A 14,653-nucleotide genomic window follows, 5' to 3' on the forward strand; every position below is an offset into this window, starting at 1 on the left:
CTCCAGGCACTTTAATTAGAGCAGCTCTCAGAGAGCCACTCTAATTAAAGTGCCCTCCCTCCACTCCCAGAGCATGTGTATAAATGCCCTCAGTGATCCAAGGCCCTGGAGTCATTCCTGCCTCCCTGCCCATCCCCTGAAGAATCAGAATTAGGGATAGTCTTTTGTGGTCATGTAGCTTCTGAAGTGATTCTGCCTTTGGAAAATAACCCTTCTGCTGACATTTCAGTTTTTTGTTCGCTAAAGAAAGTACCAATGTGAAATCAGGAGGTGGAGAGGATGAAGCCTATTTTTTTTACTAAGAAATTAGTGAAGAGTAGCAAAAATATTGAGATGTTGTAGTCTGCTAGCACAGTATATAATTTAAACTGTCATCCTTAAAATATGTTATTATCACCAGGTAATAAGATTCAGGTGCCATTATAAAGCATTTTACACAATTTCATGATACCACGGATGAGAGAGGTATACAAAAGCAGAATAGGGTGATCTTCAGCTTAGAAGCTGTTGTCATTATTGATCTTATAAACTACAACCCGCAGTTTGATAATTTAACAATTCTGTATAATGGCAATACTGGAAAATTGTTTAGGAATGAATGGCTGATTTTTTTCATGGAGAATGATTTTTAAAAGACTGTCATATAAAAAATATATAAAATGGCAGAAATATCTGACTGATCAATTAATTTAAAGATCTTGTTTGTCAATATCAAATTTATTAATTTAAATAAACAGTATCTGTTATTTTCAATGTAAAATGGAATCTTAAAATCTTAACATCTTCAAAAAATAAGAATCAATTTTAGAAATTATATGTGAAGTTAAGCATGTGGCTGTAATTTCTATTTCTGATCACATAATAAACTGTGCAAAAATGTCACTATTTTCCCGTTGCTTCAGTCTTAGCCAAAAACCTGAGAATGGAATACACCTGATAGTTATCTTCCACAGAGTCTCATTATGGATAAAGTTTACAGCACTAAGTGAGTGAGGGTATTGTGAAGAAAATTGCTGGAGAAATTCAGCACTTCAGTCTCTAGTGCTGCAAAGCCAGTACTTCTACATTTGGTAAAACAAAATATGATAATGTTGATGGAAGTTTTGCACCTGCTTATGGAGTCAGCACAAGTGGAAATTTGTTTTGGGTAAGAAAATAATGCTAATCTTCCAATGCGTTAGTCACCTGTCCCCTATATCTCAAATGTGAGGCATATATCATGTAATTGGTCTATTTTTTGCTTACTGTGAATGGAAACTAGGCAAGAACTCAGTAGACTGATACGTTGGAAGCTGCATAGCTTGCCTAAGAGTCCTGGCTCATATACAAATGATAACCTTACTTATTCCCAGCAGAAGCTACAGTAATCTTGATCCCCTTCTTGTAAGGAGAGATAAAAACCAGTGATCCCCTCCCAATCCTAAAAAAGGAAAGAGGCAACAGCTGTGAACCCTTGTTTGCTGGGAATCTGATGGGTGTATCATACTGAACTTTTCAGCTTGTTTCAAAGGGAAAAGAATATTTGAATAGAAGACTGATCCAAAAAGGCAGTGAAATATGTATGATCTGTCTCATGATTCAAATACAGCTTTAATTTAAAGTGTAACATTAAGTGTTACTAATAAAGGTACCTAATGTTTTAAAACAATATATATCTACATTTTGATACAATTTAGCCATTTCAATGCGACTCTCAGATATGGGCATCACTGTAAACTCTTGTGAACTAATCTCTAGTAAACTGTGGTAGACTTTAGGATGGGATGCCTATTTCCCTCCTAGTTTAGTTTGGTTACTGGTTTGGTTGGTAGTTGGAGCTTTCCTTTTTTAACTTTGCAAACCATCAGAATTGATATATATTACAAACCAACAAGATTGTATATAAAATGCGTGCAATTGTGACAGTTGCAAGTACATGACTATGTAAGTATATGAATTCAGATTTGGTGAATTATACACCTTTACAAATTACTTGATTGTAACAGACATGTTAAGACATTCTGGAATTCCCAGTTAAAGCCCTTGTTAACTCCCAAATCTTGATTTGTGGAAATATGTTAACTGGAGTGGGCCAGTATACCAGCCAAAATAGGATGCTCCAGGCATTGGTTAACCATGTGCTTGGGTACCAGAAAGAAGGGAAAGAAAAACTCCCTTCCTTTTCAGAACCAGGTCTTGTTCAGTGATAAACAGTGTTTGTCTGATACCTCCCAAGGAGCACCAGAGACTACTGGTCTAGCCTGTTTAGTGGATAAGGACATTTCTTGAAACTACTATTATCCATTTTAGCTTAGGCTGTATAAGTTTGTTCCTCAAACTCTTGCTTTTTTTTTTAATAACTCACCATTTTTGCCCTGTGACCTGAGGAAAATGGACAGGAAGTTTGATTAGACTTATTCCTATCTTTGTGCCAGATTATTAGTGTTAAACTTACTGAGTCCATTTTGGATTCTCTGGACAGCCTCCTCATCATTTTCAAGTTAACTAGCCAAGGGAAACCTTATTATAATAAGGTTTAATTGGTTAACTGACCAGTGATCGATTAAAACTATTTAAACAACAGCAGGATAAATTACTTCCAAACAGCTCTAGGCTAGGCTATTTTTGGTATGACTGTGGTCAGAAGTGTAGATACATCCTCTGTTTCACATTGGCAGAGAGAGAAATGCTCCTTTTATTATGAAAGCTGAAATGGAATAATATTTTTTGTGTTTTCTGCTTAGAGGTTCCTGTTGTCTCTCTGGTTTTGTGATATATTTATGTTGGAGAAAGAATATGGGCAAAATCAAGCACATACATTGTTTTGATGCTGTTTAAATAAATTCCATTTTAAATAATATTAAGTGAAAGAATAGGCAACTTTCAGTCAGCATTCTAGAAAGCATGAGTTATTATATGGTGTCTAATGACATGATTGCATGTAATGTATTTCTTGTTTTATTCATTGTACAGGATACATAACCTAACTCAGTAAGCTGCTATTCAGTATTATTTTAGCTTCATTCATCCCATTGACTGAATGACCGAGTTTTTTTATTTTTTGGTGCCAATTTGTGGTTCCTAATGGTTTTCCCCCAAAAAAAATTTAATTGGAAAAAGCTCAGTTTGTATATTCAGATACAGCTCTGAATAATTCCAACTGCAGCTGGCAGTGTTAGCGCTCCTGCAAGTCAGGGCCCAGGTGTCTTAACTAGGGCACACACAAAATGAAGAACACGAATTATGTGGCCACCTGTGGCAATTTGGGGTTAAATAATTAAACTATTATCACATACAAACTCTGAGCAGCGGCAAGGGTAGAATCTAGTTCCACAGGTCAGCATTCCACTGCTTCAGCCCTGAGACCCTCATTTTTCTTGTCTGCAGTTCTCTCCAGCATTCATTGCACTGTTTCTACCTTCTGCAACAAAGGAAGCACAGGTGTTAAAGCTATTTACAGACACTACTTTACTAACAGGAGAATCACCAACCTCCTAATAGAAAGTAGGTGTGTACAAACATTCATTCAATTTCTCCAAGAGAAAACATGTCCACTCTGGGAAAAAGATCTTCCAGGTTGAACACCTAGACAGTCTCCCCTGAGAGGGGCTCTCTCCTAAGAATTGAACACCTGTCAGTGATCCAGAGTCCTTGCTCTAGAGAATGGGCTTTGCCCCACTGCTACAGTCCCCTGGAGGATCTGCTATGTGCTTTTATATAACATCCTAATGGTTACACCATTGAATTAGAAGCAAGATCTGAGTTCTAGGTCTTCCTTAGCCTAAAGGAGCATAAATCCACATTATCCACCTCACAGGAGAATGCCCTAACCACTGAGCCACAGAATAGGCTATGTAGGGGCACCACCTGTTCTCTTTGTTGAAAGAAGCTGGCTCTCTGGGTTGCAGAGAGTGATAGAGCCAGAAAGAATGCAAACAAGAGGAAACATGATGCTATAGCTTATTGGTTAGGGCACAATGTTGGCGAGGGAGAGTTCTAGCTTCTGGTCCCTGCTTCCCTGAACTATTCATACATTTTATGATAAATAGGCATGGGATAAAACACAGGAGTAATCCTGAAAGCACAAAGAGGAACCCAGGAATTCACTCCCCACTATCTCATACTCCCTTCCCACCAGCCCAGATGAGTTCACTCTAAACTGAGCCAATCAAGCAGCTTTCTGGTTAGCTTCCTTCTGGCCCCTTGACTCTTGGCTACCAACTGATCAAACTTCAACAGGAGTGAAAACTGTTCCCATACAACCTATCCTATAGCCTGATGATTAGGGCACTTGCCATGAGAGTGATATATATTCACATCACCCTCGGGCTAAGGGAAACTTAGACTTAGACTCAAGCCAGTAAACCATTGTGTAAAAGGTGAGCACAAGTATCACTTCCTTCCTCTTCAATATTTAACAAAAGTGATTGTGACTGGCCATAATTGTTGTGTTTTGTCCTTATCTGCTGCTATATATTCCATTCCATGTGCTCAGAGCATGGGCGACTGGTGCTTCCTGACTTGGGGAGACAGTGGGGGTACCAGCAGCCAATTGCCGACTGGGGTTGCGGTCCCCCAGCAGCTGATCATCAATCCCAGAAGCACAACCAGCGAAACCGGAAGTGCTGGCGAGGACCAATCTCGGGGGGGGGCCCATGTCCCTGTATGGCCCCACCACACATTGCCTGTGGCTCAGAGCATGCTGACTCTATTGAGGACCTCAGTGGCCTTAGGTTTTACTTCCCCTAGTTTCGGGAGCCCATTGGGTCTGGGGAGCAGGAGGCACTTCATGCTAAAACTATTAGTTCTAGGAATACACAGAAAGCAGAACTGCAGATGCGTAGGGAAATTTCATGTGAAACAAGGAAATGTCTCATGTGTATGAGGTTTTCCAGGGTTATACAGCTGCTGAGCAGGGTTTTTTGTTTTTTAACTTAAGTGACTAACTTCCAACTAAATCTTGAGGGTAAGAGACATCACAAGATGAATGCAGACTCTGGCTGGGAACCTGTTATGCTGAGTCTACTGCAGAAGCACTGCTTAAATGAAGCTGGGGAAAGGGAGAGGAAACAGTGCTGGAGAGCTAATTAAGGATTACTGGCCTAGCCACTATGAAAAATGCCTCCTTATTCTGGCTTAGATCCTTTAATAAAATGCTGAAAACAATAAGAATTTCCCTACATCTGTCTGTGTAGGGAGCAACTATTAAAATAACTTTCTGTGGCATGGTCTTATAGTCATTAGAAAAAAGAATCAAGGTCTACTATCATTAGGAAAACAGTCTTGATACTACATGAAGCAGAGGACCATGCTGTGCTTGTCATAATAGTGCTCTTTTGCCAATCACCAATCACCAGTCACAAAAAATCACTCTTGCACAACCAACTGTTTCTAGAAGCAAACAAAACACTACAGCATTCAAAGATGACAGTGTCAAGATGGGTTTCTAATGCCTAGCAAATAAATATCTGAGCTGTCTTGTTTTTCCTCTCTGTGGAAGATTTAAAGGTAACTGGCAGAGGTTAAAAGCATAACTTCAGTGACTTTTGAATGCCCATAATGGGTTGACTAAGAGGCATTCAGAACTGTATTCCATTCTTTACTTTTCCCCTTCTATGTCTTGCAGTGTACTCCCCTGATATAAGTATGTTGCTTTTGTGCTGAACGATGCCTCAGCCAGTATATGCTGGAGCTGACATGTGGAACTTTGTTGGAGACTCAAGTAGGCTAGAGAATCAAGTAAGTAACATTTAAAAATGTATTATGCAGTTTAAAACACTTGAAATATATTTTATATCTTCTTTCTCTTAGGAAAGAAAGGAACCAGATAATGCAGCACATTCAAAATGTTCACATAGTTTTCTCTTGCACTTTTCCACTCATTATTACCCATTCATAGCAAAAGTATAAAAAATGCTGGAGATTCTTAATTTTATTTCAAGTCCTTTGTTACCATTTTATATTGAGCACCAGAGGCCTGATGAGCAGGGGCAGGACTAGGAGCTGTAGCTGTGAGTTGCCACTAGAGGGCTGGTGACCCAGAACAGGCTTCTATCCCTACAGGCGGGGATGTGAGAGATCCCGGGGTACTGGGGGACTTCAACTCAGGTGGCGCATCTGCATAGGCAGAGAGAGAACTTTTTTGGGGGGACTGAGCACTCATGTGCATGCATGCACCCCACCCCCAAAGTCCACAGGGGAAGGGGTGGAGGCAGAGGGGAGGGAGCAAGGCTGGGGCTGGGAGTAGGCAGGGATTGGGGTCAGGGTCCGCTGTACCTGTGTGGCTGCCCCTTCCCCTGCGCCTGGGGTCATTGCCCAGTGCCGGCGTCCACCACCCACAAGCAGTGCACCATTCCTGGCTGCCTTTTGGCACAGGTCCTGGCCTGGCCCCAGTCCCACACTGCCTGGGGGGGGCCCAGACTTTGAGCGGGGCCAGTCTTGACTGCGCTGCCAAGCCAAAGGGGATAGAGCCCCTGGGACACCCGTACACACCCTGCCCTGGGAAGAGTCTGGTGGGTCCTCCAGAGCGCGGCACCAGGGAGCCGATCTTTGCATGGGGCAAGGGTGGGCTACAGTTGAGCTGTGCCTGCTCCCTGCCTCCGCCCCTCATTGCAGCCTTTGAAAGCAGCGTGGCACTATGTGTGTCCCACTGCTGAGAGGGCTGGGCAGCGGGGCACGTGGCACCACTTTCAAAGGCTGCAGGGAGGCGTGGACTGCAGGGAGAACAGGCAGTGGCTCGTCCGGGGTGTGGTACAGGGCAGCCAGGGGGAGGGGAGTGTGCCCCGCTCCCCGGTTCCCCCACAGTGTGTGCAGTGGTGGGAACCACCTGCCCATGCCCCTGGAAAATCCACTGGGCTCCCATTGCCCCACAACCCAGCCAGGTTGTGGGGCAATCCCCACAGTGCAGCAGGGAGCGGGGCAGGGGGAGTGATTTGCCCCTGCTTCTACTCTGCTCCCTCCTGCACTGTGGGGGTTTTGATCTGTCTCTAAGCCCAGGCAGTCAAAAGAAACTTACCAGCATGCTGGACCAGCTAAGATCCTGGCGTGCCCCTCCCCCCTGCTCCAACAGCCTGCGGCTGGGCTGTCTTGGCATTTGGCGGGGTTGAGCCCTGTTAGCCTCCACTTCCACTGCCTATGCACATCTGTGAAGAGTGACCACATCTTAATGGAACAGGAGCTGAGAGTGGCATAACTTTGAATGTATAATGAGTGCTTTAAGGTGTTAATGTGCAGACAATCCAGGTGCTGGGAGCTCCAGAAGCTGCCCAAAATTGTTTAGGCCCTAAGATTCCTAAGTGGATCTTAAGCTTTGGATATAAACTGTAAGAAAGTTCTTAAAGATCACTGGCTAGGATTTCATCAGCTATGGAATGCTACCACATGTTTTGCAACATATTGCAATGCTAAACAAGTTGTTCTTTGATCAGCTGTTTCTTGTTATGTCTGCAACTATGCAGTTCACTGATGGTTTGATTAGCATGAGGTCAAGTTCTGGAGCAACAAAAAGCATGATGGATTCATCCCTTGTAATTACTTTGGGGTTAACTAGTTTTGTTTTTGAGACCTACTAATGAGAGAAATTGAATCAGTGGGTTAATTGCTCCTATTAGTGGTCTGCACATGTTAAGTGGTTCCCAAATTACCTAGACCAATGGATCACTGTCAGCTATCAGCTATTATTGCAGACCACCATGTACCATGCAAAAAGAGGTGGGAGATGGAATTGATGTGATCTAGGGACCACTTACCATTATAACCACTAGCGTGTGATGTATGAATCTTCAGAAGGCTGTAAATAGCCTCAGAAAATGAGTTTGTGTCTTACGTTTTGGTATCAATCAATTTATTAATTGGATCTATTTGTCGTTGGGGTATTTCTACCCAAGTATGAGATGAATAAATATGTTTGTAACATTGTGTGAGCCCTTCAATATTAGATTTATATTTTATATGCTATATTTGTATTTCAGTCTATATCTTTTTAAATCTACCAACTTTACTTTAAATGAACACACATCATTCTCCAGCACTGTTTTGCTTTTTGTAAGAACTTTGGAAATAATTTGTTTTTTGAAAATATTGTTTTCATTCTACTTGAATAATTTTCTTCGGTTGCTGATCACCAATTCCTATTCTGCTGTATTCTTAGTGAATTTGAAAAGGGATTTCATAATTATGTAATTCCGTTCATATTATTAGAGGATCCATAGAAAATGTGACTTACTATGTTGTTATCATTTCCTGGACCTTATAAAGTACTGCCAATTGTTTAGTCACATGCCTAAAGGAAATCTGGCCAATGTATCTGTAGATTCATTCTATTTTCATTAACTTTATCTTTGCATTATGAATTATGTGAGCTATTGAAATTTCCCTTTTAAAATCCTACTCAAATATCATGATACATATTAATTTATTCACTTATGAGTACTAGGAAACAGAGAACAGGTTTATTAGGCCTTTGTTCTTATCTGTGGAATCCTTGTTTCTGGTATCTTTTTAGTTCTCCATATTAAGATGAGTCAGTAAAATTTAGTGTCAGTTTTCAGGAAATACTAGGATTTTTCTCTTGATGAGAAAAAAAAAACAAGCATTATGCATATTTCTTGTGGTCAGCTGTTTGTGATACAAAATGCAGTTTCTAAGGAAAAAATCACACTTTAACAAGAAGAATGGACTTTTCAACTGTTTACTATTCTCTCCTGTTTCCCCTGTCATTAAACATTTGTTTTGTAGCATATTATGATCCATTTTAATAATATCCTTCTATAGTACTTTTATATTACAAAGTGGAACATGACTAAAATACTTACCCCAGATACTTAAAATTCATGTGGAGAACATTTCTTGATATCCTTCCAAGCTTCTGCAATGTACCTAGAAGGTCACAATCCAAAGATACATTTTCCTCTCTTTCAGTGGTCAAAATATACAAAGCTTCATGGGAATCAGTAGCCTCCCAGAAGTTTCAGACATATTCTCACAGTCCTTTGAAAAGAACCCCCCCCCCCAAATTTTGAGGCATACGTCAAAAGATACCAACTTGGTTGCATTCTGTGATGAGATCTTTAGCTCAATGGATGTGTGGAGAACAGTGGTTGTGATATACCCTGATGTTAGCAAGGCTTTTGATAAGGTCTTCCACAACATTCTCACAAGCAAGCTAAGTAAGTATGGGCCGGATGAATCAACTGTAAGGTGGATAGAAAATTGGCTGGATTGTTGGGCATCAAGAACTTGGTGTCCAGCAGACATCCAGTATCAAGTGGAGTGCCCCATGGGTCAGTCCTGGGTCCGGTTTTGTTCAATATCTTCATCAATGTTCTGGAAGATGGGATGGAGTACACAGTAAGTTTGCAGATGACACCAAGCTGTGGGGAGTAGTAGATAAGATGAAGGTTAGGGCTAGGATTTAGAGAGGTTTAGACAAATTGGAGAATTGGAACAAAAGAAATCTTATGAATAGGGGTCTGTCCAACTTGAAGGAGTGGCCAGGCGATTTCATGGGCAGATTGTGGGGCAGGCCGCCATTTTGAGGGCTTATCATACCAGCCCGCCACCTTTGATTGGTTAAGGCTCCTGGTAGCCCTGCCCCCACCGATAATTGGCAGACAGGGCTGTCTATCATATGGCCCCACCCCTCCTCGCTGATTTATTGAGTGAGCTGTCCATCATGCAACCCCACCCCTCACTTCTGTTTGGTGGAAAGAGATGGGGCTGCACAACAGGGAGCCATCTTACCTGCTTGCCTTTATGCTAGCAGCCTCTTGCATGATGGGCTGTGTGTATGGGAGGACTGGTGGCTCCCACTGGGGTGTCTTTTTAGTAAGACATCATCATTGTCTTCTTCCAGTTTTAAAAATAAATTCCATTTGGATTATTTAGTCCAGGGGAAAATACAGTCTAGGCTCATCTGTATTTTGAATTAATGTTTCTGCCTGCATCAGTTGCTGACTTTCTCTTTTATATTTTTATTGCTTCACATTTGTATTAGCCTATCTATACACATGCCTTCTACTGTTTTGGAATCACGATAACAGTATGTCACCTTCATGTTTAAAAGCTAGCATGCATACAGGTATACCTCTCAGATACTTTTTTTGGCTTTATGGCAGCTATGTCTTATGTATCCATATGGAACTGATACTGGGGAAGAAGATATTTGTCCAGTCCTGCATTACCAGCAGCTAGCGAAATGCTAAAATATACATAAGCATATGTCAAAACAAATTATGAAAAGGGTCACAAGTTTAAGCTCTACAGTGATTATTCTTTGAATGTTTTCATATCTTACAGTCACTGGCCACACCAGCAACTTCCTACTCTTCATTTACATCTTACTTAATGTTTCTTCTTCCTCCTGTTAATCTCTACACCTTAGCCTGTATATTCAAATGGCATTTTTGCCAATAGAATATGAACTATGGAAGATATTTCTTCATTGGTCAAAGAATCATCCTCCCCAGAATCATGGAAAATTAGGGTTGAACAGGACCTCAGGAGGTCATTTAGTCCAACCCCTGCTCAAAGCAGGACCATCCCCAACTATATTACTCCCATTGTAGACCCAGCTCTATTCCCCCCATCAGCTGCTGCTCTCAACAATGATACTATGTTGGTTAAATAAATATGTTGTAATGTTTATCTAAATGGCAGATACAGAAAGAGAAAATGCAACATAACAAGTATTAGTGATATATAGATGTAGTGATTCAAAGTGTAGTAATCCCTTTGAATCAAAGGAAAATAGGTTGAACCTAGCCATGTGGAAACAATTCTTTCAAATGAGTTACTCTGCAAAAATTCACACGCAGCACCCCCCCCCACACACACCCTCCTTCCACACTTTGTAGGTATCCACAGTGATTCAGGAGTTGATATGTTCTCTCCAGCTCTGCTGTCATTCAAGCACCAAATAAATTATTAAAGGGCCAAGTGCTATGAACATAAATCTTTGCTATACAACATAGAACAATGTACCAGACCATTTGTGGTTTTTAAAAGTCTTGTGATACCTTTTGAAAAGGTTGAGTTGATAATCTCAATGTCTTGGCAAAACTTCTTCCTAGGTAATTAAACTCAGTCTCTCCGAATCTGGCATAAGGATTTCTTCTTCACAGCTCCCCACAAGAAAGGTAAGCCAGGTTTTCAGGAGCTAAATTGGAGAAACAATTGTTTGGCAGTTTCTTTCACTTCATATCCTAAATTACTACAAAGTACTGCTGTATATTACAATTTATATTCTATCACAATGATCACTACATTTTGGTGGTTGAGATGATTTCTGTATCTCCTATCACCCTCTAAAACAATGATTCTCAGCCAGAGTACTGTGTTGCCCTGGGGTGCTATGAGATCCTTTTAAGGGTGCCATGGGGTGCCATGCAATAATTGTATCGCTAAGTGTGCAAGCATCTCCACATGATTCACCAGAGATCCCCTGAGATTTCAGACAGGAAACTACAGTGTCAACAATGTTCTGACCTGTTGTGGTTGCTCTGATTTTTTTGCAATAAAAGAATTTCTCTATCATTTTTCTAAAGTAAAACAGAAGTAAAAACTAAGATCTGGCATTTTCTGAGGGGTGCTTCAAGTCTAAAAATGTTGGGAACTACTGCCATAAAGATATTTGAAGTAGATTGCATTAAAATAATGGTTTTAACATTCTTCCACAACTTTTTTTATTACAAGTACTAAAGCAATATAATATATTCTTTAGAGACTGTTGTTTTGAATGGGAAGGACCAGTGATTTTGTTTCTCTCACACACACATTTTCTTATCACTCTTATTCACATAGTTAAAAATAATTTCCCATTTTGTTATCCACTCTTACTTCAGCTCAGATTAATACTGTTTTATAATTATGCTGGGTCTAGAATTTTGTATTTTTAAAATTATTTTCAACCTTCCAAGAAGTGCGTCTCACTGTCTCCTGAATAGGTTTGATTTTAAGGCTATATGAAATGAATTTTGTGCTTCCTAGTTGCATCACAACATTAATGCAAACAATGGGAGATGACTAAAATAAACCTGGAAACTAGTATAACTGAATCCTATAACTTATCAACTAGACTTTCCAACTAATGTATTGTAGTCTTCCTTACTCATGTGTTGATAGGTTTGATTGCCTATATAAGAAAAAAGGGTAATATTTTATATAGTATATACTCCATTAAAACTCAATGGTATCTATCCTTCCTTAGCCACCCATGCCCTCTCCTTTCCATTAAAAGCTTGTCAATTCATAACCTATTTTGTCCCATATGTGATAAAAAGATTTTGATTATTTGAAATGTAAGGATTGAAGAAGATTCCTGATAGACATATTAGTATAATGTGTTTGATTTTGTGCCTGATACAGGGGAGGAACTAGGGAGGGTGTAATGTGTAATTTGTAACTGCACCTGCCACTCCCTTTTGATTTCTGTTCCACCCAACTGCCTGAGTGGCAAGGGAGTCAATTGACTTCATGGCTCATTATAATCTACCTGATCCCTTCTGAACTCATCATTCCACAGGTAATAATGATCCTCTCTCCTTTTCAATGGTCTTGATGTTCCACCAATCATGCTATCCTTTCTTCTTCAATTTTGCTAGTTGTTAACCATTCCTGGTAATCTCTCTCTTCTATTGCAAAGCCTGGCAGACTGTTATATCTCTAGCTAAAAACCTTAACTCAGTTGTGGTAACATTAACTTAGGTGAACATTAAATCAAATGTGCACATTAATGATAGTGGTGCATTGGATGCACTGTCAGGATGCTCCAGGAGGCTATATTTTATTTTACAAATCTGAATAAGAGATTCACATTTAAATAGTGTCTAAAGGATAAATAACATAATGTCTTTTGACTATTTTTGCCTAGTTTGTTGCATTTTTTAAACTTAATACATAATCTAACAATTAGTGCATATTCCAATAAAGATATATTTGGTTTTGCTTTGAACTTAAAATGAATAATAAAGTGCCAGGCCCCTAGTATATTAGTAAGGCTTGTAGTTTCTCTTTAACATCCTTTCCAAAATCCTAGATCTGCCCCATGGCCTGATAGATCAGTCTTCTTTACCATGCAAAATAACTGTTGTTGCCTTGGATAGAGGGTTACTGTTGGACAGCGTCTATCTTCCTGTACGGAAAGTGTGATTTTAATTGATTTCTTAAGTTTTTGTGGGTTTCCCATGTCGGCTGCCTTATCTAACAGTCAGTGGGAGGAACACTAAGTGCTTGTCTGACTTATTGTATGTCTATCCAAAACATGCTGTTAGAAATTAAATAACAAGACCCAGTGGTATAATGGTGTATGCCCTATTTTTAAACTAAATGGGACAAGTTAATCCAGTAAACTCTTAGTACTGGTCTGGCTTGGGCTTTATATATCATTGTGTGTACCTGAGATGAGGTAAGGGAGGAAGGATTAATGATAAGAAAACTGGCTAATTGAAAAGGGCCCATTAAACATGTGAATTGTAACACTGTTACAAGTTTTCCACAAATCTAGTAATGACAGTGTAATCCTTTATTTAACAGTGATCTGTTTCAGATTTGACCAATACATTGTCCTTCTAATATTTGTATACAGTATATTCAGCTCTTACCATAAATTTCTGCTCAAGATGTTTTTGCAGCCTAAAACTGTGCTGGAGTTTGTTTAGATTAAATAGTTTCTTGTTACCCTTAGAGATTTGAACTTTTCTGGAATATTTTAACAATGTTGCAAACATTTCTGCTCTATAACCAATCTCACTTTTGTTTGATGTAGTTTCCTTAAATAGGCAGGGCCATTGGATTGCTAAGAAAATGCTTGTCCGTATAAGGGTTGGGGCTCAGATCCTTGAAATTACCTAGGTGACATGGAATGTAAGTACTTATAAAGATACACAGAATGAGATACGTCACTGTTTTAGCCTTAGCAGAGAACATCATTGTGAGTTACAGATCTTATTTAAAATATTAAACTCTCATATCAGTGCATATATTTTTTTCTTCTCTCCACCAATATATCCATACTAGCAAATTGCCTGTCAAGAATGACGGGCATGCAGGGACACAGGTGTGCATTTGGTCCCTCCTCCCCACTGCCAGTTTGGGTCTGGGCCCACTCCCCTCTCCCCCTCCTTCCTGCTTCAGCTCCATTCCCCACTCCACCCCACTGGGCTGTGCCTCTGAAGGCTTCCATTATCCCACAACCCAATCTGACTGGGACCCCAGTCACCGTGAATGGGGCCCAGCCAGGCCAGGTAATGAGGCAATCAAAGCCCTATGGCTTGTCCAGGGGCATGGTCCATGGTCCCCCTGGTCTCTGCATGGGGCAAAGGCAGGCTGAAGCTGTGGGCTGTGCTCAGTCTCTGCTCCCTGCCTTGCTGCCACTGCATTGACAGCATCATGGCACCATGTGCCTCTCTGCCTGGCTCACCCAGTGGAGGGGCTCAAATGGCACTATGCCACGATCAAAGCAGCAGCAGTGAGGCACAGAGCAGAGGCTGAGTGCTGCAACCCGCCCTTGCCCCATGCACAGACTGGGAGGCCATGGGCCACCACTTGGCTCTCCAGTGCTGCACCAGGCTCTGATTGCCCCACAACCTGGTCTGGCTGGGGCCCCAATCACTATTGGGGCCCCATTCATAGTGATTGGAGTGGCAGGAGGTGGAGGGGTGCATGGAAAAGGAGCTGG

The 14,653-nt window shown here is 40.8% G+C and overlaps 1 protein-coding gene across 8 annotated transcripts in view; it reads left to right on the forward strand.

Moving 5' to 3' along the window:
* The window catches only part of IL15 (interleukin 15), a 92,099-nt gene that overhangs the window by 11,684 nt on the left and 65,762 nt on the right, over positions 1-14,653 (forward strand). For 4 of the 8 annotated variants that reach the window (XM_019522128.1, XM_019522126.1, XM_019522124.1 and 1 more), the window contains exons 2-3: positions 5,606-5,718; positions 11,049-11,114. In XM_019522128.1, coding sequence (XP_019377673.1) covers positions 5,647-5,718; positions 11,049-11,114 — 138 coding nt within the window. In that variant the 5' untranslated portion in view covers positions 5,606-5,646. Of the gene's footprint in view, positions 1-1,355; positions 1,548-3,092; positions 3,488-5,605; positions 5,719-11,048; positions 11,115-14,653 lie in introns of those variants that run through there. The other 4 variants (XM_019522127.1, XM_019522125.1, XM_019522129.1 and 1 more) reach the window with 3 other exon arrangements.

This window comes from Gavialis gangeticus, unplaced genomic scaffold (genome assembly GCF_001723915.1).
Source record: "Gavialis gangeticus isolate Ggan-Ray unplaced genomic scaffold, GavGan_comp1, whole genome shotgun sequence".
In the NCBI taxonomy this organism is placed as follows: domain Eukaryota; kingdom Metazoa; phylum Chordata; order Crocodylia; family Gavialidae; genus Gavialis; species Gavialis gangeticus.